Below are 24337 nucleotides of genomic sequence, written 5' to 3' on the forward strand. Positions count from 1 at the left end.
TTTTTTTTTTAACAAATTATAACAAATATTTGGCGGGTTCTGATTTCTTTTTCGCTCTCTACATATTTGGCTAAATTTTCCAATTGCAGACGATGTGCTAATAAAAAATATGCGTTTTTACTTTTGTGCACGCATCGTATTCTTTTAAATAAGTGGTGTTTTTGTAACTATCTTCTAATGAGAACACATAGGCCTGCCACGTTTAGATTGATTCCTTTTATGTTCCGGAACACTATACAAGTTGTCCGATAACAGTTTAAGGTACGCACCAGCCTCACGAGTATGAGACTTTCAAAAAAGGAGTCACGCCACTTTGACTTCTCATAACTTCTTTTATATTGGAAACACATATTTCGTACGGGTTGCATTCGATTCTGCTCTCCAAATATGTACTCATATATGAGCAATAAACGCACCAAATTTTGCAACGTAAAAATAAAAAAAGGTCACACTTTTATTTATGAAAATTTCCCAATTTTATTTCTGAATTATATTGATGTTTGGCTTGAAAATATGTACGGTAGCCCTTTTTTGGGATTTACATAATCTACACAACATATCGCACACCGTCTTCAAAAGAGCCACAACTCAAATAACACGTTTGCAGAAAATGCGAAAAAATATTTCTTAGCACAAGAAAATCATATTGGCAATGGCGATTTTACCTTAGCTTTTTATACCTTTCATGAGCATGAAATGGTATTATAACTTTGGTCCGATGTTTGTAAGTACCAGAATAAGAAGAGATAGACCCATTAAAATGTATACTTAAATGATCAGAACGGCGAGCTGAGTCGATTTAGCCATGTCCGTCTGTCCGTCTGTCTGTCTGTCTGTCTGTCTGTCTGTCTGTCTGCCCGTCTGTTTGTATGCAATCTAGTCTCTCAGTTTTCGAGATATCCGGATAAAATTTGATAGGTGGGTGTATTTTTATAATGTATTAATCATTTGTCGGAACCGGAAGAATCGGACCACTATAACATATAGCTCCCATACAACTGATTGTTCAGATATGAGATTTTTCGTTATAACTTCTCCATTTATGCAGCTGGGCACATGGCATTCCGCAATATTTCCATCCATTATCAAAAACATGCTTACAGTGAAAATGGTGAAGATCGGGTCGCTATAACCTATAGCCTCCATACAACCGATTGTTCAGATTCGAGATTCTTTGTTATAACTTCTACATTTATGCAGCTAGGAGCATGCAATTTTGTATTACTTCTACCCATTATCAACAGAAAACTTAGAGTAAAAATTACAAAGATCGGGTCACTATAACCTGTTTATTGCCCCCATACAGCTGATTGTTCAGATATGGGGTTTTACTGTAAAACTCCTTTATTTGGACAGCTAAAACCGATACATTTCGTAAGCTATTTTTTAAATAATAATACAAAGTCTAATGAGAAAATCGTCAAAATCTATGCTGTATAATCATAATCTCTTGTACCACTGATTGTTCAGATACCAGTTTTTGCGATATATGTATCTCTTTTATGTAGGAAGCTAAACCCATTAAATTGTGTTACCGGTTTACGTACCGATCACACAGTAGTGAAAATCACTTAGATTGGTGCTATATAAGGTATATCTTCCATACCTCTGATTGTTTAGATATGATTTTTTATATATGTATCTCCTCTATCTATGCCTGCTGTGAATATATAAATTTATTCAAATGCAGTAATCTGTTAAAGTAAAATTTTCAGATGCTCATGAAAGGTATGAAGTCTTCGGACAGCGCTGCTCTTACTTGTTTTTAACTAAAATTTGCTCCAGATTTTGCTGAAAGGTAAATAAAAGTTCTGCGTACATTTTTAGCGCATATTCTCAAAAATGCCAAATTTTGAGTTGTGACTCTTTTGAAGAAGGTGTGCGATATGTAACCTAATTTTCGTTAATAAACCAGCGAAAATTCTGTGTCCGAATAAAAACTGGCGAGTCACAGTTCGAACTATTGGGAATTGCCCATTTAAGTGACAATCGAAAAAAATAGTTTTGGATATACAAGCGTTTAAATTTAGATTTAGAATCAGATATGAATTTTTCAAGAGATTTTGAGAATTTTTTATTTTCCTTAATTTTTCTTAGTAGATAAGCTAAGTAGAAAAATGTAAATGCTCAAAGATAATGATATTTATAGTGCGAAAGTATCTATACAGAGTATAGGCCTATAGGAGAGCAAAGTTGAGATTCTTTATATGCGGTAATCTCGAAAACTACTGAACGGATTTTGACGAGATTTTCTCTAATATGCTCTGTATCGACAGGAGAGTGCCCTTTTTTTTACTTAGAATTATAATAGTGTTGCCACCTGTCTAAAAAACTATAAGATCCGCACCGTTCGTTGGATTATAAAAGATGGGGTGTCAAATGATAGGGATTGGCCTCTAGAAAAGCACTATTCTTTTTTTTTTGAATAGTGTTTCCACCTGTTAATAAAATTACTATATGTAATCATAATAAGCGTAGGCATCAGTTTTGCACCATCACTGTCAAACGAAAAGACTTAGCCTTTACATGTGTAATAATGTATTATTTTTCTGAGTAAAAAAGTTAAACAATTTTCGCCGTTCGTTGGATTACGAAATGAAATACCAGATGCCAGGGCTTGGCCTTCGCATGTACAAAAGCTTTCATTCTTTGAATAGGTTTGCCACCTATTTAAAAATTACTATCTTCTATACATAGTTTAAGGGAAAGTCGAGATATTTTGACCACGCTAATCTCAAAAACTACTGAACGGATTTATACGAGATTTTTTAAGTATAATCTGTATCGATAGAAATATTATCTTGAGTACTTTAAATTCCTATAGGGCTGCCACCTGTCTAAAAAATTATTAGATCCGCACTATTTGTTGGATTACAAGAAATGAGGTGTTAAATAAAAGGGCTCGGCTTTTAGATGTTCAATAATGTATTACTTTTCGAGTAGGGTTGCTACTTTTTAAAAATTATAAGATCTTCACCGTTTGTTGGACCAAAAACTGTGGTACCAAGTGAAAGGATATGGTCTCTGCATGTGCAATAAGCTTTTATTTTTTGCTTGAGTGGGGTTGCCACCTATTTAAAAATTATGTATGTATAACACGCGAAGGCATTTTTTATGACATTAGATTTGTACAGTTCTTTCAATTAAAAAAAAAGGTGTCAAAGGAAAAGGCTTGACCTTCTGTTTTGCAGTAAGATTTTATTTTTCGAAGAGGGCTGCAACCTGTGCAAAAAATTAAAAAATGTGGGCTGTTCGCTAGATTACAATAAATGGGGTGTTAAATGAAAGGGCTTGGCCTCCAGATGCGCTATTCTACATTATTTTTTTTAGCAGGCTTGCAACCTGTTTAGTTGTCAATCGCATCTTATTTAATCAGCCCTATTCTGCATTTCTACTCGAATCGAAATTTTCTCCGTTTGGCAACTTTGGTATTCTGCGTTCCGTTTCGTTTCGATCAATCTTCGAAATTTACGATTGTACCTATTCTACATTTCGATCGTAGTTACGTTTTTCTAAGTTGCCAATGTGTTGACGGAGAACGTTTCGATTCTTATTTTCGTGGGTTTAAATATTAAAATTTTATAAAAAAATTAAGTGAAATATATTGTGCATGATTGTAAAAGTCATCATAAATGAATTTTCTCGATTTCTGTGTTTTCGCGAGCAGCAATACGGGCAATAGGAAAAATTGGCTCAAATAATGGCCCTTCCCATTATCCCTTATATTGCGCAGGGTTTTCAAAGAGGAAGTCCAGGCGTTTTTGTTTTCATTATCTATAAATAAGACTGTGAAATGCACTGAATACAATTTATTCTTTCAATATAACATACTACAATAACATTAATTACAATAATTTTTATATAACATACTACTGTACTAAATGCAAATGTTGTGGAGTGCTCAAACAACGTTTATAATTTCATTGGCTTTGAGCGGTGAGAATGCAGTTCAAGATGAATTTCTTATAATTATTCACTCATCTGAAAAGGATCAAACATGTCTCTAAATCTCCGCCATTCAACATCGCATCAGAAATCTGGGACTCGTTCTGCTCTTCAAGCAATTGAATTATGTTTCCACTTTAATTAAGAACAAACGAAATTTTATTTTGAAATTAAAATGAGTAAGATATATTTAGTTATTTTAAATATTTACAAATTTTAACTTCATAAGCTGCTATATTTTGGTGCAATTATTTCTTTTGTTACGTTTCGATTTCACACATTCCTAGGCAACCAGCTGATTTCGAAGATATTTTTGCTCTTCCTCTTCTTCGTTCGATTCGAACGTAACGCAGAATACCAAATTACGATTGTAGCGGAGCGGAATGCGGGAAAGTAATCGAAATGCAGAATAGGGCTGAATATCTACACATTCAGCGCGTGGCGAAGCCCCGAACCGGCTAGTACATAAGCTCAGATTTCTAGCAGGAGATTTTTTGAAGACCCAAACTTAACTGCGAATATCTTTTCTTCTCGATTGTCGCTGTAACCGCCTAAGCGATTTTGACCGAGTGCAACAAAGCACCCAATCCGTTTCTCTTCTGTGTGAACTGAGGCCACCTGGAAATGCTAAGTGAAGCCAAGTCCTTCTCTACCTCCCTTTCGAAAGGACCCGCGTTAAATATTTCAGTGCTTGAGCGTTTCTGTTCAATCGAACGACATGACCTATCCTGCGGATCCGCTGTATTTTAATTCGCTGCACTATGTCCATATCGTTGTAAAGTTCATACAGCTCAGCATTCCGCACTCTCGCCTCATCCGATGTTGTCATTGTTCATGCTTCTGCGCCATATGCCAGCACGGGCATGATGAGTGATTTATAGAGAGTGAGTTTTGCACGACGAGAGGGGATCTTACTTCTCAATTGCCTACTGAGTTCGAAGTAGCACTTGTTGGCAAGAGTCATTTTCGGTTGGATTTCAAGGCCGACATTATTATTGATATTAATGCTGGTTCCCAAATGAACAAAGTGGTCTTTAGAGTCCGACCGGTCAAAAACTGCCGATGCCGATTCTTTTTACCTATACTAATCTCGGTATCGACCATTTTTGGCCGATTGTTGAATCAAGTTATGTTATTTAGTTATTTGATTATGTTTTTCTTTTGTTATTATAAACTTAAACTCTTGAAATGAATTTAATACAGGATTTAATCGGCCGAAACATCGACCGATTTTTTGCCGATTAAATTCTGAATATAATTTCATTTCAAGAACAAAAGCTTTTATAAATGTTTATAAGTAATAACAAAGGAAACACATAATCAAATAACTAAATAGCAATACGTCATTCAAGAATCGACCAATAACGGCCGACTTCGATTCTTTTGGTCGATACTAGCCTCGGCATCGGTCGGACTCTAGTCGTCTACTTTTTCAAACTTGTAACTGTCAACAGTGACGTGGATGCCAAGAGTGTTTGTGTAATGACAGTAGATACTTTCTTTTGGCCTTGTTCACCACCAGACCCATTCGTTTTGCTTATCTATCTAATCCCGAGGAGGCAACTGACGACGTCGTCCGCATACGCCAGCAATTGCATAGTGAGGCGCATAAAAATACAACGATTGGGGTGAACATCTGGAGCAAATCTGCGAAGGAGAGAAGCCACTGGCGAAGTTCTTTGTTCTCGAACCAAACCGACAAACGGTTGTAGTGCCAAATAAGAAGAAGGAGAACATCAGATTAAAAAAAAATAACATGAAAGGGAGACACCTTGTCTGAAACCTCGTTTGGTATCAAACGGTTCGGAGGGGTCCTTACGAACTCTGATGAAGCTGGTGCTCAACGTAATTTTACACAGCCGTATTAGTTTCGCAGGGATACCAAATTCAGACATCGTGGCATAAAGACAACAAGAAATCGACAAATATATGGTGTGTCTTGATCCTATTCTCGCGGGTCTTTTCCAAGATTTAACGTATTGTGAATATCTGGTCTATGGTGGATTTGCCAGGAAATCCAGACTAATAAGGTCCAATCCACGGTAGTTGGAGCGTATGGCGGGATCGCCATTCTTGTAGATTGAGCAGGGAAAACTTAAATTCCAGTCATTGGGCATGAGTTCATCTGACCATATTCTGCATAAGAGTTGATGCATAGCTCGGCTGGCAGGCCGGCAGCTCCATCAGCTTTGTTGGTTTTCAGCTGCATAATCGCTATTCGTACCACGTCATCGGTCCCTAGGTCCCCATGGTTGTTCTTACAGGAGTTCGCCCTGCTATTGAAACTTTACGCAAGTCGCCTAACTCTCCGATACAATTTTCGTGCGTTTTACCAGTCTGTCCACCAGTATATCAAGCTCTTCGCACTTACGTATTTCGGCCTCTCTCTTCTTATTACGGCAAATACGGTCCCACATGGTTCGCGTTGCGTCCGATCGTAGCGCGCCCCTGCACGCGGCATCTTTGTTCTATGCAGCTTCTTGACAATCCTCATCAGTTGTTCTTTCGGGCTCGCAGAAATCCGACTACTTCTTCACAAACTTTCACATTTATAATATTAGTTATGAAAACTCGATTTCAAACTTGTAAAAAAAAATTATATTTATTAAGAAATATAAAAATGACATTTTTTTTAGTATACAGAAAATAGCTGCAAAATGGCTGATTTGCAATTATTTTCCTAGCTTTCAGTTTGTACAAAAAAAAAATTGTTGAACATTTTTTTTTAGATTTTAAAATTAGAATTACTTACTTACTAAAACTAACATTAACATATGTATGTATGTGAAAAGGGACAAATTTAATAAATATAGGACCGATTAATGTAATTTATGTGTACCAAAAACTATACAAAATAAAATTTACTTAAAAAATTATAAAACATGTAACTAGTGTGTATTTACTTGTTAAGTATGGGTGTGGCTTGCTTTGGTTTTTGCTGAATACAGTTTATTTGTTCCCATATTTATCATTTTATGCAAATTACGCATATTGTTTTTTTAAAAGCATTTGTTACCATTGCTGAAAAAACTTTTTTATATATGCATTTATAATATTTGATTTTAATTTTTAGTATTAAATTAATTATTATTGCACACTCAATTTTAATCATACAATTATAAAAATGCATTGCATTTCATTGGATAACAAACACTTGCAATGTAACGGTATTTTTTATATTGTACCAATATGTACATATATAAGTAGGTATTTGACAATAGCACTCAAATAGGCATTTATAAATGCTGCAGTACAACAATTTGTAAAATTTTAGAAAAAAAAAACATTTGCATACAAAACATATTCTTAGGCCTATCGTATTCATACAAAATTACGTATAATTTTTTGTAGAAAAAGTGCATCGATACATGAATATTTACAAACACACATACATATGTATAGTCAAGCATATACTACTTACATACATACAATTCCAACAAATTTCATAATGGAAAACTCAGCAAATGGCTGTTTTGCTAAGTTTTCCCTATACACAACTTTCGAATACCCTAAATTGTTGTAAGCTCGCTTCTTATCTTACCATCAATCAATTGCACCATACTTAATTTTACACCGCTTGCATTTTATTGTTGTTATTCTCTTTGCGCAATTAATTTTATTATACATTGACATATACATACATATGTATTTTTTATTTAAACCAACCATTCGCTGGCAAATGAGAACTTAAGCGGTTTGCAACTGCTGAGTATCATTGCATAATTATTGTCCTCAGCAATTTCGTGAGTCGTATTTAATTTACAAATGTTTGCTACTCTCTGTGAACCACTAACATAATTACATTTAACATTATCATTAGCATTAATGTTAACATTAGCACTACCATTCACATTAACACTATAACTACTACTGCTACTTTCATCCGCAACATTGCTGGCATATTTATAACTTAATCTATTAATATCAGTGTTTTGGTTTTGTTTTAGGCTTGCATTGGGGCTTTTGTGTTCAGTGCACTCCGAATTCAACACTTCCTCATAGATGCCGCTGTGACTATCCTCACTCGTTGGTTCGTTGGAGTCAACACATTCCAAACGTTTCGGTCGAAACGTCCATTCCAAGTGAGGCACATTGCGTTGTATATTTTCATCATCGAATGCGTTAACACTATTTCTTTCATCGCTATTTTTCGGCGAAACTTCATATATGTAACCATAATTAAGATTATTTGTGTAATATGCATAGTAACTGTTTAAATCAATTATGTTATTTGTTGTTTCATAGGTTGTGTTTTTTGTTGGTTTTGCTAGTTTTGTTGTTGTTTTGGTTGTTGTTGGCGAATAACTCCATCCCACAGACGCTAAACGTTCCAAGCTACAATTACTACTGGATTTAGTTGCTTCTATAAAAGTTTTATTAAGTTTGCTCTCCGCTGCCGCATCCGCACCTCCATCCATCCGCTTCATCCACGCCACACCAAGTGTCGGTGGCGCTGATTGCTTTGCTTCTGCTGAATCATGTCACACCGTGGTGCCCTGCTGTCCCGGCAACACTGACCCGCACCGTGGTGGTACTTTGAAGTTGTTGCGATAACGCGTTCTACAGTCACCCTTGGACGCAAATACGAATTTGTAGATGATGTACATGGGTATACAGAGCACCGAGGAACAAGTGACGGCCCAGCCGACTTTGATGCTCCATTCGGGATATTGATATTCCTCGCCCAACATATCTTCATAGCCGAGTATGGAGAATATAAAAATGCCCTGGAAAAAATGGGAAAATTTAGTTTTAAGCGTGTGATAGATTTTGCTGGAGCTCAAGTCGCCCAATACCAACCAATAAAAATACCGGACTTATGTAAGTCCAACAGATGCGCCAGAAAATGCCTGGTTTAATGCCCAACATCTGTTCCACGTCCTCTGAAAAACGGTCGACGCCATAGAACCAAAAAACGCCAGCTGCTTCCACGAATACGACAAACAATATGGCAAGACCAGGTCCATAAACGTTCAAAAAGTTAACCAAGAAAACGCCGCCCTGGAAAAATATTATGGCATTTTTAAATGGCAAATAAAAATGTTAAATATTTTGCTAAAAATGGATGAATTTAATAAAATGTGTATGTAATACATATATTGTACTGGATAATGAAATTTAATTACATATCCAGGGCTTATATTTAAATACAACCTATCTCCAATTTTCAGAAAAATTAAATATAAAAATCCACCTCTGAACCGTCATCGACAATGTTAGTGCTGACCTTGTACATTAGCGTGGGCCGAAAATCCGCTTTTTTAGAAATTTGATTGGCAATAGCAAACATATGGTTCATTATGCTCTAAAAACAATCTGTGTGAAATATGACTATTTTTGGTCAATTTTTTTATTTTGGTCTTAGGCTCGCCCAAGTCCATCAAAGTTCAATGTGTTAAAAAAATAAAATTTAGTAAATACATTACTTAATGCATTTTTCTCATTAAAATTGCAAGTATCTTCGAAAGTATTAGTCCTAATTTAGTATATGGACCTTTTCTGTGGAGAATCGAAGTAAGCAAAGAATTTTTTTTATCATTGCTGCTATAATTGCAAATGCAATAGAATCCATCGTTTCCTTCAAAATATGTAAAATCAAACAATTTTACTATAAATAAGCACTTGAAGAGTGTTTTTCTAATTCCGTTCCAGTTTGTTTTCCTTCATACAGCTGCCTTCGAAAAACAACTGATTTCCACTAGGGTTGCAGCATGCCGATTTTTCGATTTTCGTAACGAAGCTACGAATTACAAAATTCGGGTTCTAGAATAAGGGTGTTACTCTCATTGGCGTACGCTACAGAGTATCAGAGCATGCTTAGTCTTATATTCGGTGACTTCAGAAATTCAGTCATATGGAACATAATGGAGGTTCAACGACTTGTCCAACAAATTTTCCTTCATATTGGATCTGCCATTTGCAATTTTAAAGTTGCATACAGAATCGTAATCAGCAACCTCAAAAATATATCTTCTTCTTCTTGATTGGCGTTGTAACCTCGTAAGTGATTCTGGCCGAGCCTAATAAAGCACGCCAGCTATTTCTCTCCTGTGCCAATTGACGCTAATTGCAAATGCCAAATCCTTCTCCACCCGGTCCTTCCTTCGCAAATAAGGTCTCTTTCTTCTTCTGTTACTAGCATTGTGTTATCTCTGTCCATTCGTACAGTACGGCCGAGCAAGCGGAGCCGCTGTATTTTAATCATGGCTATGGCTATATCGAACACTCCAAGAGCAGTCCATGCTTCTGTGCCATACACCAGCACATCATGCCCGTGCTAATGAGTGATTTTTAGTAGAGTCTGATTTTTGTATGACGAGAGAGTGCTTTACTTCTCAATTGCCTCTGCAGTCCAAAGTAGCAATTGTTCGAAATGGTGTGTTTTTATTACCATTGAGCAGAATGCATGCGTACTTCTACAATAATTTACCATTTCACTTAGGTATTATTCTGAATATATCGCATGTAAATAATATCTCATTCCTCAATTTAATTTGTTCTGGTTGGAGTTTTTACTTTTTAAAGAATATTTTACGTCTTTTTTTTAAATTTATTTTGTAGGTTAGGTTGGGTTGAAATGGCTAGAGAGAGTGACTCCCCTTACACATACGCCAAGAAAGGCCCATTTTGGTACCATATGCAATCTTTGCTCGCCTGTGATGTTGCGACGCTTACTCGGGATCAAACCAATTCGTTAACGTGATGAACTTCGACATGTATTTTGTAATAATATCAAAAATTGTTGGATAGCAGTCTTGCCAGAGGAGTATGTGAGAGAGAACCAACAGCTGATACCTTTCTACGGAAAAAATCAACTTCGCGCGGATTTCTACGACTGTGCCTCCGTCCACCGAAAAATTCCACGTTGTTGAGTTTTCATTTACATAGCCCTCTCATAAGGTAGGCGGTGTCAGCTGTCAGCGTTCTCCGATTTTACGTCCGTGAGTATAATAATTTACAGAGCTGCCTATACGTTTGATCAGAACAAATGATGGTTATGGTTATGGTTATGGAACCCAAGGATGAATACCTATACGAATATGAAAACGAATCACAAGACGAATGCGGATACAAATGAGGAATATGAACCCGTAGACAAATGCTAACACGTATCCGAATACAAAGATAAGGGCTCGTAGAACACTTAAGAACACTTTTGCGTCACAAAAGTTTAAAATTAATAGAGCAAATCTAGAAAATTAAAATTTTTATTTTGCAGTATCTGGCGTTTTGATGGAAAATTTTATCTCAACAGCGGATAGACTTCGAAAAAACTCGATCTCATCGGCGAAGAATATTACAAAAATGTTGTTTCGAAATTTTCTACGATGGAATTGCTGGCAGGAAATTTATATTTGTATGTAAATATATATGTACGAGCCGTTTATTTTGAAAGTAGCATAAGTCACTTTACACCTTTCGTGCTTAAACGACAGGTTACTTGTATCTGAGCGCGTCGGTTATTCGCTTCACCAACCAAAGGAAGAAGGTTTTGTCGTTCGTTTTTGACGATTTACAAATGCATTCGGTTACAAGTAGACAGTCATTTAAGCACAAGAGGTACGAAGTGATTTATGGTACTTTCAAAATAGGGCGCTCATATATATGTAGGTTTCATTTTTTACGAACTCCCTCAAGAAATGTGAGGTAAGAATAAATATAAGGAAATTGTTATTCGCAACATTTTTGATCCAAAACCTCATACAGACTTGTAGTTATGCCTTCTGTGAATACATATGTGATCCAATTTGGCTCATTCTAACATGTCTGCAAAATTTCTTTGGCTACTCTCCTAAGCACTAAAATTGTGAAAATATGTAGGGTATAGCAAAAGGGAGAGCAGCCACTTATTATGCTCACATCGATTGAAACGCTACTAAATGCATGAAATTATAATTTCTAATGTAATCAAAGAGAGTGATAATGTCTATTATCCCTTCTCTGCAACCCGTCTAAGCTTTAGGCCGGCACAGCCACAGCGTAAAAGGGGGAATCATTTATTATCGGAAAATAATAGAAAGACTGCTTAGACAAGTGGTTGCCTGTATAAAGGCAACAATAAATAAAATCAACAACGACTGATGTTTACCGATGCTGACAGGTGTTAAAAATGGCGCTAAACATGGATGCATGGCTAAAAGAAAAACGGCGGAAAAGGAAGTAAACAAAGGCGTGCGACTACTGATAAGACACACACACGCGAGTACAGACAACACAATTGACAGTACAATGGAAGCCACTTAAGTTGACCGGTACGTTGCCGAATAATAAAATCAGCAACGAATAATCAGTAAATAGCACCTAGGTGAATCGTAGAGAAGAAAATTATTGACTACATAACTACATTCATGTAGAAAACGGCGAAAGACGGGGTGAGATGTGTATGAAAGAAGTGCGAAATTTATTTATGCTGGCCATGATAGAGTTAACGCATTGCGAATAAGCATAAGGCATTAAAACAGGCATTTTCATTTCATTCGATAAACGTCACAGAGATGTTGAGTGGCTCGCGAGTTTAGTGGCAAGCAAAGATACACTTTGGCCTGATTGACTTGCAGGATAAATGAATAAATGTAGTGGGTAAATAGGTTAACGTTTGAGTGCTGTCCGTTAAAATTGCGCCAAATTAATTAGGACAATCAAGTAAATACCTAAATAAATTAGTAGTAAAATACTTGCATGTGTTTCTGTACCTAGGTTTGTTTATATGAGGCCGTGAGAGCAGAGGTGGTTTTACCCAACATTCTTTCTTAACTACATAAAATAGGCACAAATGGCAAATAAAAAGTTGCTTATTACTTAATTTTAAGGTAGTCTACGATGCTTTGTACCTTAAAATTTATGAATAATCGACTTTTGAAACGAATAAGTGACTTTTTTAATATATTACATTGGGAAATACTTTGAATAGGCCACTTCTGCTCTCACGGCCTCATATTAGGGTTTGATTTTTTTATTATTTTTATTTTGTTTAAGCCTTTGGTGTCACCCTAATTTGTAAGTTTTCAGAAAATCTACTAAAGTACTTAGATACGCGTTCTACATCATGTGACCTTCTAAAGCATCCAATGCCATTTGGAAAATCCATGTCTACCAATTATTACAGCAAATAGGACAGTCCAAAACTATAGTCCAATAAAAAAACAAAGGGTATATTCGGAATTAGCGACTCAAAATTAGTTTGGAATAAATTACTTGTTATCCCGTTATATTTCGGATTCTGACAAGTGGAATGCAATGATTTTGGTATAAATCTCCTACGTTCGATTTTTAAACCTTTTTGTAAAATTTCAAGACACTACTTATTTTCGTTACTTCTATTCCGTGCTTGGCATTCTTAAGTGAACACAGAACAAGGTCGATTTTTATCGAGTTATTAAAAAGTGAAATACCATTATGCGCGTGACCTTTTTTATGTATATCTGAACAAAGTTATTTAACTTTTCCGATGTTTATGGGCCATGGGTCACACAACAGACTTTTGAATCTAAAAAAAAAACATGAATCTACCATGCACATAGGGTGGTCCTTAAAATCAAATGAAGGATTTTTTTTTCAGTCTCACCCTCTCAATCGTAATACCACGGTCACAGATATCACATATTAATTTTGGTCCCGGTTAAGACGTTTTCATAGGGTAATCTTAACTTTCACCTCTGAGCGACACGTCTTTACCCGACATCAATCGGGACCAAAATTGATATGTGATATCTTCGACTATAGAGCATCAACGTGGGGCTTAGGAAATCTGATATAAAAATGTGCTTTCTACATTTAAGGACCACCCTAATGTACATATGTTTATGCATAGTTAAATAACATAACGCACGTAAACTAGGGCTGCCAGACGTCCTGGTTGTCCAGGATTTGTCCTGATTTAAACAAACTGTCGTAGTGTCCTCAAAGAAGTGCTTCCAGAAGGGCTTTAGTAAGACGTACTTCTGAAGGCCTTTCGAAGAAGTTATTTTAAAGCTTTCTCTTCTTCTTCTTTAGGGAATTTAAATATTTAAGGTTCAGATCAAATATTTTTCATTGCGACTTAAAATTCTTATTGAATCCTATTTATAGATTTAATCCTATTTGTAATGCTAATGCAGGGATGCACTTTTTCAGTCCTTAATGGGTAAATCTTTTAGAATCGCTTCATCTACAAAATGGTAAAAATGATCATGAAGTGCATTGTAGGTAATGTGGAAATTTGCTAATGGTGGTAAGGCAAGCATTCAAACCACGTTAAAAGCGCCAAACATTTTTCCACGTTAAGTCATCGTCAAGAAAAAATTTGCTCTTTTATGATTAAACGAAATTCAGAACTTGAGCGTTACACATCATCAATCATCAATCAGCTCTACGGATGGCGCAACAAAACTACATTGCTTATAATATCAGAAAATATTTACTTCAAAATAACGCAACGCCAGAACCAAATAAACTGTATTTATAGCGAATAAATGTCACTTACATAAGTCATAGTGGGCAGGGCGCACAGGTAGATGCAAGCCAAGAGCAGCAGCACGAAAAGTTCCCGCCGGCGTCCGATGGCCCGAGGATATTCATCACAGAGTGCCGTTATCATCGCCTCTAATCCACCAAATGTACTATCCAAGCCCAGCGTGATCAGCATAAGAAAAAAAATTATGGACCAAAATACCGAACCGCTCATAGTGGCAATCGCTTCCGGGTAGACTATGAACACGAGACCAGGGCCCTCCAGTCCGACTTTATCGATCGAAGTTTTCTGCACATGTGCCATATACCTGGAAACGAAGAAGAGGTTTTGAAAGTTAATGTTTATGTAAAATAATACATTGACTCTAGCCCCAAGGTATTTATTCGTAGAATGGAGAGAAATGCTTTTCTTTGTAAACCCCAAAAACATGACCTACTAAATCGTGAATGCTCTATATGTTGGTCGTATTACTGAAACATGGAGACTAAAATGTATAAAAATTTGGCGAATTAACGAGATTTTTTGAAGGGATCAACGGTTTGTTACGAATTATTGAGATTCTCGCGTTGTCTTTAATAGACTATATTTGTATAGTCAGTCTGATTCAGCGGATAGTGTATTCTCATTCCCAAGACAGCCGGTTCTACATGCTCGAGTTTTTTCCATCAGAAGATTGTTGTTTTCACCCTGCTTTACTTGTAATCAAAAATACTTCGAAATTATTTTGACTTATTGATTTCTAAATTAAAGCTTTACCTATTTTTAGCAATCATATTGTAATTTTGGTCATGATTTCTGACTAATAGTAGGTGTTACTCTAAAGAATATATGTAAAATAAAACTAACAGAATAATTCGAAATTGGTTTTTGAAAACAGGTGAATAATGGAACACCCTAGTTACTAAGTCTCGGCGTCCCCAAAGCAAAGTCGGCATTCTGTCTAAAAGAGCTAGACTAACTCGGCTATATTTGAGAGAAAGGATAAACCAAATGACTGTGCTGTCTTAGGCTCCCCATAGATTTCCGCTTTGTGAGTGTATCCACTCGTAATTATAAGTCACAAGAAAGGCTAAATGAGACTAAGAAAATGCATTGCAAACCCTTTTCTAGGTTTATCCTGTAAACGATAGCAAAGTCAACATTTACAGCAACAGCTTTTGTAACGACTTGGGAGTTTCAACTGAGTCTCTTAACAAGGACTATACCAAGATATTTGACCTCCTCAGAGTACCTAAAGTAGTGTTGCTTCATGTCGTGAATATCTTTAATAAGGTAAAAAGAGCCTCATTGTACTGAGCAAAAATAAAGGTAAAAGGAGCCAAAGATTTCTAAGCAAAGCACAGTATTTCCTCCGCTGTTCCTATATTATTTCGAATGAATATCATTTAACGAATTCCAAATTGTAAAGACATTCCAGCACTAAGGTAGGGATTAAGAATATACGTTCTGATTTTTTCTGCACCAAAATATGTATGTATGTATTTAACTAAAAGTAGAGTTTTGGTTGCTAAATAAATTTTATGAAATAGTAATGTACAGCGTGGCGACGAATAACTGTTACCCAGATATTTTTGAGAAATAAAAGAGTCCTTTATAGATTTTGCAAAAAAAGTATTTTATTGTTATTTTTCCACAGATTTTACTTTAGTTGCATTAATTAGTTTTTAAATTTTAATCCTTATTTACATTTGCCAGCAGTGTAAACTTTGAGAGGAAAGTTCATTTGGCACGCAGGTCTTCGTCAGTTAATTTATTCATTATCTTCTGTAACCATAGGCTAATTTTCTCCATTTTGAGTCCCTTATACTCCCCCTTCTGTCCAACCTAAGGCCTCATACTCAAAAATCGAATAGACTCGGAACTGGTGACTAGGACGGTCATTCATTCGACCAACCTTATACAGTTTTTTTCTTTTTTGTACTTTTTTTATACAAAGCCTAAGAAAAAATACACCGGAAAAAGACTTGCGTGCCAAATGAACTTTTCTCTCAAAGTTTACACTGCTGCCAAATGTAAATAAGGATTAAAATTTAAAAACTAATTAATGCAACTAAAGTAAAATCTGTGGAAAATTATCAATAAAATACTTTTTTCGCAAAATCTTTAAAGGACCCTTTTATTTCTCAAAAAAAAACTGGGTAACAGTTATTCGTCGCCACGCTGTAAACAAACCAAGAATTTGGGTGAACCTCAATTTCCGATTTTTTGGTACTCACCCTAGTACAGAAAATATGACAAAGCCCGCAAGGAAACTGGTCAAGCAGTTCACACTACTCGTGATCAGCGCGTCCCGATAGCAATTGTTGTTAAACTTATTGTAGCTCGATAATGCGAGCAATGTTCCAAAACCAGGCCCCAGAGAGAAAAATATCTGTGAAGCCGCATCGATCCAAACCTGTGTAAATAAAAATATTATTAACAAAAAATTTTAGATAAAAATTTGTATAAACTTATATGCCATACACATTTACCTTTGAGTTCTTCAATTTATGCCACTCTGGCGTCAAATAGTACCGAATACCCTCCATTGCACCCGGTAAAGAGACGCCGCGCACTAGCAATATGAAGAGCACTGCATAGGGCGCTAACGCCGTCACCCACACAACTTTGCCTGCACTGCGCACACCTTTCCACAGCGAAAAGTATACCAAAATAAATACACCAAAAACGCACAAAGCCAATGTGGGCTTTATCGGCCCCATATAATTCAGGCCATCCGATTTGTATTGCTCCAGCACCATGCGTCTAGGTAAGATAAAAAATTTAGTATTCAGATTACAATTTGATATACAATTTTATATTTGCATGAATTGTACGAGTATTGTTAGATTTACTTACTCGAAGAACTCCTTTGCTGGTGTGGTCGCCTTGTCGGTGAAATTCTCATTCGTCACCGGCATACAACTATTGGTATTCCATGAATTGCCACATGACGTCCATGGAAGTGTTGAGGTAAACGATGCAAATAAATAATATACCGCCCAGCCGATTATAGTGTTGTAGTACATTCCCATATAAACATCAATTAGACAAATGGCGTAACCGACACCTGTTTAAAATAAATGATAGAAATGTAGGAAAATGCATGTTAGGTGAGTATACGGGTATGTACGGTAATTAAATTAACTACTACCGACTGATTGTCGAAATTCGTTCACCTAATTTTTTTCGCAAGCTTTTTAACCAACTTCCAAGAAAGGAGGAGGTTATCAGTTCGTCGGAATATTTTTATTTTTTTATTTTTATTTTTATTTTAACTTTTTTTATGTATGTTACCGCATAACTTTGGACCACGTCAAACGATTTCGATAATGCTTTTTTTAAAGGAAAGTTGTTACCTCACAGGTGGTCCCATACTAAGTTGTTTTAAATCCGATCATTGGATCATGAAGAAATTAATGATAACCTTAAATTTTTATATGAAAATTGAAGTCGGTTTTTTTTGCTTAAAAACTACTTTGAATTACTTGTTGTTATTTAAACTTACTAAAGCTTCAACGGTTTTTATTTACTGTTAACTGTTGACAGCCATAGAATGCAGGAAGACTCCCAACCTGCTCCTTGACCGTTTTATTGGTCCCTGGACCCAGGAACATTCCTGGCAACTTCTTAGCCGACGAGCTGGAAAGGAGGGGGATGGAAATACCGAACTCATCGAGGAAGTAAATACTAGGTGGGCGGTAGAAACCAACTGCCATACTAACAGGTATATTTGGCCAAAGATTGGTGTAAAGCGAACCACAGCTCTCACTCCGCGGGACCGCTCCTCTCTCAGAATCACCGGGCATTGCCTGATGGGCACACACCAAAAAGGGTGAGGATACCCCATCAAAGATTTTTGTCGCAGTTGCAGAGACGAGGAAGAGGTGGAGAGCATTGAACATTATCTCTGGCATTGCCCCGCCCTGGTCAACACGCGCAACCAATTCTTCAACAAGTACTTTCTAGACTGTTTAGCCGACCTGAACTCGGCGAACGTTCGCTACTTTTTGTGCTCTATACCTATCGAGCCCTTACCGCAAAAATAACGCAAGCGAAATTTTTTTTCAAAATTTACTTTTTGATGCAGAAATGCATCTAGATGCTCAAGGAATATTTCTGCATCAAAAAGGAAATTTTGAAAAAAATGTCGCTTATTTATGTTATTTTGGGGGTTAGAGCTCGATATACATAAAATGCACTCGGCGGTTCAATTCCTAAGGGAGGGAAAGAAACAAATGGCTTCCAGCCTTCGTGTGCTACGTGCTCTCCGCAGTGGCTAGAGTGGCCAAATCTAACCTCACCGTTGAATGCAATTTTTTTTCATCTCCTCAAATGGGTTAAGTATTGCATTAGTAGTATAAGTGGTACTGTGGACCAAGCGACGATATATTCTTACGTATCTATCTATTACGTATGTACATATATGTATGTATATGATGTACTTACGAGTACTTAAGTATGCACACTATTTCCCCTTTTCCAATACTAGACTTAATGGTCTCGTTTCTACTTTCTTTTATGCTCATTCGCTTCCTTTCAATCACTTTCCACTCACACTTTGACTATAGTTGATTTAATAAAAGTTGACTAAGCAAACACTTGTTGAGCAAATACCACAAAGCAGTGTCAACAGGGATTTCCTTGCAAACTCTTTCGACTTGGCGGGAATGTGGCGTGATTCGGAGAGAACAAATGTTGAAGGTAAAGTGATAAAGCATTTTTGTGAAGTGCGCTACGCTATTGATGTTCTTGAAGAAATAATGTAGACTGGAATGTTCATCGTATTCTTGTATGAACGAATGTGTATTTGGGTTTTGAAAACTAGTACTTAGAGCCGTTTTATTTAAACGTAGCTTTTCAAATGAGATTTTGTTTTAGAACAAATATTTATATATGTATGTAAATTAGAGTGGTCCAAAATAATAAAGTCGGAATTTTAATGCCGCCACCCCCTAGGATTGTTCTGAACCGAAAATAAATATACCCCTATTTTTTCATTTTGAAATCAAAAAATATTTAGGGAGCGCTCACAGCGCTCAAAGTTTTCCATGTATTTTATATAGGGAAAAAACACATTTTCGTAAAAATGGTATAAAACTCTTGAAAATCAATATTTTTCAATCGTAAAACCGTGGTTCTCTTCAGGAGACTTCAAATATTAATGTCCAATTGTTTATTTAACCATTTTTTATGATTAAAGATTTTTTATTGGTCCCCCATTGCATTTTCTAGGACCTATAAAATATATGAAAAAATTGTTAAAGGAACAATTGGGTATTATTACCGGGAATCTCCTGAAGATAGGCAAACTTTTCCGATCGAAAATTATTGGTTTTCAAGAATTCTACACTATTTCTACGAAAAGTTGTTTTTTCTCCATATAAGATACATTGAAAACTTTGAGCACACCCTAATTTGTTCTTTTTTTCAAAATAAAAAAAGTAGGGATATATTTTTTTTTGGTATAGAACAATCCTAGGGGCTGGCGGCTTTAAAAATGCGACCTTATTTTTTTACATACATTTTTGGACCACTTTAATGTACATAAATATATTAGGGTGCCCATCGAAAATGTTTTTTTTTTTTGGAAATTTCAAGACCCTATCTTCTAATTTTATTCGTTTTTATGAGAAATATTATGACCTACTGAGGTAGATCAGGAAATACGATTTTGTAGACTTATGAGTTTTGTAAAATAAAAAAACCCATATTTCTCTTAATTTTTTAAATTTTGACCATCGATAATTTCCACAATTTCAAAATATGTAGAACTATCTAAAATTAAATCTATTTTTAAATAAACTGATAACTTATTGATTGTAATCGCTTAAAAATTGTCGAAGTTAGGTGACTTTTCTTAAATTCGGCCTTGAATTTATATTGTTTATGTATGTACCGGACTTTCACATTTTTTGAGCAGTGCGGCTAAGGAATTCATCAATATTTATTCAAAATTGATATATACAATCGCTCTTTAGCAAAGAAGTTGTTTTTCAAGAAATTTTTGGAAAATCAGGGTGGCACCGCCTGTTATATGATATATGCGTATCTCAAAAACTAGTTGACCGATCTTGACCAAATTTGGTGTAAGCGCCATATTGAAAATTTTTGAAATTGGACGGGCTCCACCAACGTAACGGTAATTTTTGAAAGCCCCAATTTTTTGCTAAAGATCGATTGTATATACATTAGACTGCATTACCAAAAAATTTTGCGATTTTTCCGCCAGGATTACAAAATTTATTATATTTTAAGACGTCCACCAAAATATTTCGGAAAAATTTTAAGATTTAAGTGAGCTGGACCGATTTGAAAATACCTCCAAAAATGGAGTTTTTTATGAATAAAAATAGTTTCTTAAAGAACTTTTTGAAGAAAGTCCCTTCAGATGACAAAACAGATTAAGCTTAGAAATCTGCATAAAAATATTTAAAAATATTTTCAACGGAATGGTAAGAATGAGATTTTTGATGTGGTTTGTTTAACTTTTTTCAAAGATTGATTTACGAAAAACTTTAATAACTGGGCCAAAACTATTCTGATTTAGACTTATGGGATCTCAGTGGAAAGGTATTTTACACTGTTTTTATTTCTGTCCAAAAAAAAATGTCATTTGTGTTCCAATTTTTTTTTCATACACCAAAACATCTTAATTCAACTTTGAATGACGTTCGTTCATTCTACTTTTCTCTTTCATCCTTTGAATGAGTTTATTAGCGAAGAAATAAAAAGGGTGAGAAAATACCACTCCAATGACACCTCTTAAGTCTAAATCGGAAGAGTTTAGGTTCAGTTTTTGAAGTTTTTCCTATACCAATCTTTGAAAAAAGTTAAAAAACAGCATCAAAAATCTCATCATAACGATTCCGTTCAAATTTTTTTTTTTTTAATTTTTTTTTAATATTTTTATGCCATTATTTTAAGCTTAAACCGTTTTGTCATTTGAGAGGTTTTTTTTTAATATTTAAGAAATATTTTCAAATCGGTCCAGCTCACTTAAATCTTAATATTTTCCAAAATATTTTGGTGGACGTCTTAAAATATAATAGATTTTATAATTCCAATGGAAAAATAGTACCGATTTTTTATTTTGTATGGGGAGAGATGCAGTCTAATGTACATAAATAAAAAGAGAAAGAAAAAAAAACTGGGAACATTAAAATACTTAGTTGTAGTTGTCGAAATTCCATACTGGTGAGCACTCAAGTAATGCTGTGGCTTGTTTGTATTATGATAGGTAATAGCTGTGTTCTCGTGGAAAATGTTCGGGATTCAGACGACATTTTGCACGCAAATGCAATAAAAACGGTGTGATCCTGATAGAGATCTGGTTCAATTTATGATCCGTCCTGCTTGTTTTGTTTCAATGATAATTTGGCAAGACGGTTTGGAAGCGCTGACAAAGTAATGTATACATAGACAGATATTCTGTCATTGCTTATTTTAACTTTATTCAAATAATACGATTTCATGTTAACTATTTATGAATTTAAATTGATATTATTTCGTTTTAATGTACTTTTCCTCCATTTAGTGGAATCATTTTTACAATTTCTTTTACCTAGTGCTAGTAAAACTGCTGTGTAAAATTAGTGCTACCTACCCCAATAAGAATGATGCTGATTGTCTCCGTGAAAGTGGATCGTGGTACTAACTCTTTATTTGGAGTGTTTACATAGTGTTAACGGTTGTAATAATGACAGATTATTTCATTAACAAGCAAATACAAATTTTTACGCATTAATATTTAACAAGAGTGAGCGATAATAAAGCATGTTGGAAAGCGTCTCCTTACTCACTCGAAGATCAGCTACTTGTTAACTACATACTCTCTCCGAGGCAGTGGCGGATATAGTAGAGTGAACATTTTTTGGAGACGTAATGACGTTTTGATATTTTTATGCGGTTTTTATGAAATCTTGATTTTTCGAACAAACCTGGGTTTTCCAATCGAATAAACCGGGTTTTCAACTAGTTTAGAATATAAAAGTTGTAATTATTTATTTTATTGAAAATGGAACTAAAATTTTTGAAGTGAAATTGGCAAATTCAACGGAAATTGCACACGGAAGTTGCACAAGTGCTTCTTGAGTGTATGCACATGCAAGAATAATACTAAGAAAAAGACAAAAACAAAAATGAAAGTAAAGATAAGTACGTATATAGATAAAGAAAAGGATAACGGCAAAGGTAAAAACAAAAACAAAACAAGATGTGTAAAGATAAAGGCAAAAATGAAGATCAAGGTAAATTTAAACACATATAAGGGCTAAGTTGATAAACATAAATGTAAAAACAAAGACAAATATAAAGAAAATGATGAGGATGAGGATACCGATAAAAGTAAAGATAAAGTTGGCGGAAGAAATATTAAAATAAAGGTAATTATAGAAAAAGGAAATAGATAGAGACACAGAGACTCAATCTGGGAACTATTTTGGGATTGTAGAGATTTTCGGGATTCTCGGATCTTATGGATATAATAATCGATATTTTTATTGTATTGTATTGATATTTTGTATCGATTTTGTTACCGATGTTTTTATCGTTTTTTATCGATATATTTATCTTTTTATAGATATTTTTATCGATTATATTATCGATATTTTTGATCGATTGTGTTATCGATATTTTTGTGGATTTTGTTATCGATATTTTGATGGATGTTACTATCGATTTTTTTATTGATAGATTGTAAAGATAAAAATAAAGATAAAGGAAAACAGATTAACATAAATGTAATTAGGACGAACAGTGTAGGGGTAGGGATCTAGGTAGAAAAAAGACAAAAGATATAACCTTAAGCAAAAGCAGATGTATATGTATACATATGTACATATGTACATATGTATGTATATTGGTTATAAGACAAACTATATACCGTCGTTGTAATAATGAAATAGTGTAATATGAAATGTATAGTTTTATAGAAAAAACTATTCATATGTTAAACACACCACACTTTTTATTGATTCCTTAACTGCTAATTCACAAAAAAATGCTGTACCATGTTTACTTAGAAATACCATTTGAGCCCATTTTTCTGAAAGCATCTGCTTATACACTATTTTATCTTTGAACATTTTTATATGAAATCATTATACACTATTTTATATTGGTTGCAAACTCAGAAAAACTAATTGATATATGTCGATATTACACTATTTTATTATTCACATTTTGAAGGTGCCTGTGGAAGTTAGCAGCAATATAATGAAGTAAACTACCCTAACGTTATTTTAATATTACACGTATTTCTTTAAGATTTTCATAATAATAGTCCAAGTGCACCATACACTATTTGTAAACAATTGTGTAGGTACTGTTATTATAAAATTTCGTTTTTCGCAAATAAGTTCATGATCCAAAAAAGATATTTAAGAAAACTAAAGATTTTTCTAATAGATTAAAGGATTGTCTATCCAATGGTACGATTATCGAATAATAGTGTACATATGTGGCACTTTATACCAGCGACGATATGTAACGTAAGTTTCACTTCTCCAGTGTGGCCCAGGTGCACTTACCTTTTTACCTCCCTTTTATTAGCTCGGGATGTAATTATGTAATATTGATGCGCCTAAAAGATGCAGCGATTTCTATTCTCAAGTTACATACCAGACTGTTGTTTTAACGAACAAATCTTGTTAAGATCGCTGAGCCCTATTAAGTGTGAATTTTTCACTAATTTTTTCTGTTATGTGTAATCCAAAATACTTCGAACTAGGGATTTGCCGGATAGAGATTTTGCCGGATAACCGGATTTCGGATATCCTAAAAAAAAGAGCCGGATTCGGATATCCGGTAGACTTCTGCACTTGATAAATTTCATAATATTGTTATATTAGGTTTTTGTTTGTTTAGCTAGATTATCTGCTTTTTGCAAGATGAACTATCCAATACGTAATTAAGAATACAAAATTTATCCTCCGAAAACCAAGTTACGATATAATCCTGTAT

General features: G+C 34.9%; 1 protein-coding gene and 1 long non-coding RNA gene across 2 annotated transcripts in view; one reads left to right on the forward strand and one right to left on the reverse strand.

Moving 5' to 3' along the window:
- Nucleotides 1–8414: 8414 nt before the first annotated feature.
- Nucleotides 8415–24337, reverse strand: part of LOC118744390 (sodium-dependent serotonin transporter) — a 33515-nt gene continuing 17592 nt past the window's right edge. The window contains exons 4-9 of the mRNA XM_036477386.1: nt 17234–17444; nt 16867–17140; nt 16612–16790; nt 14408–14702; nt 8746–8946; nt 8415–8672 (exon numbers count right to left, since the gene is read on the reverse strand). Of these exons, the coding sequence (XP_036333279.1) occupies nt 8427–8672; nt 8746–8946; nt 14408–14702; nt 16612–16790; nt 16867–17140; nt 17234–17444 (1406 nt within the window). The 3' untranslated portion in view covers nt 8415–8426. The remainder of the gene's footprint in view (nt 8673–8745; nt 8947–14407; nt 14703–16611; nt 16791–16866; nt 17141–17233; nt 17445–24337) is intronic.
- LOC118744397 lies at nt 10410–12619 on the forward strand. Its single transcript, XR_004993534.1, has 2 exons — nt 10410–10886; nt 10967–12619. It is a non-coding gene; the product is annotated as an uncharacterized LOC118744397 (long non-coding RNA).

This window comes from Rhagoletis pomonella, unplaced genomic scaffold (assembly GCF_013731165.1).
Source record: "Rhagoletis pomonella isolate Grant_MI unplaced genomic scaffold, Rhpom_1.0 Rhpom_scaffold_00008, whole genome shotgun sequence".
Taxonomy (NCBI): domain Eukaryota; kingdom Metazoa; phylum Arthropoda; class Insecta; order Diptera; family Tephritidae; genus Rhagoletis; species Rhagoletis pomonella.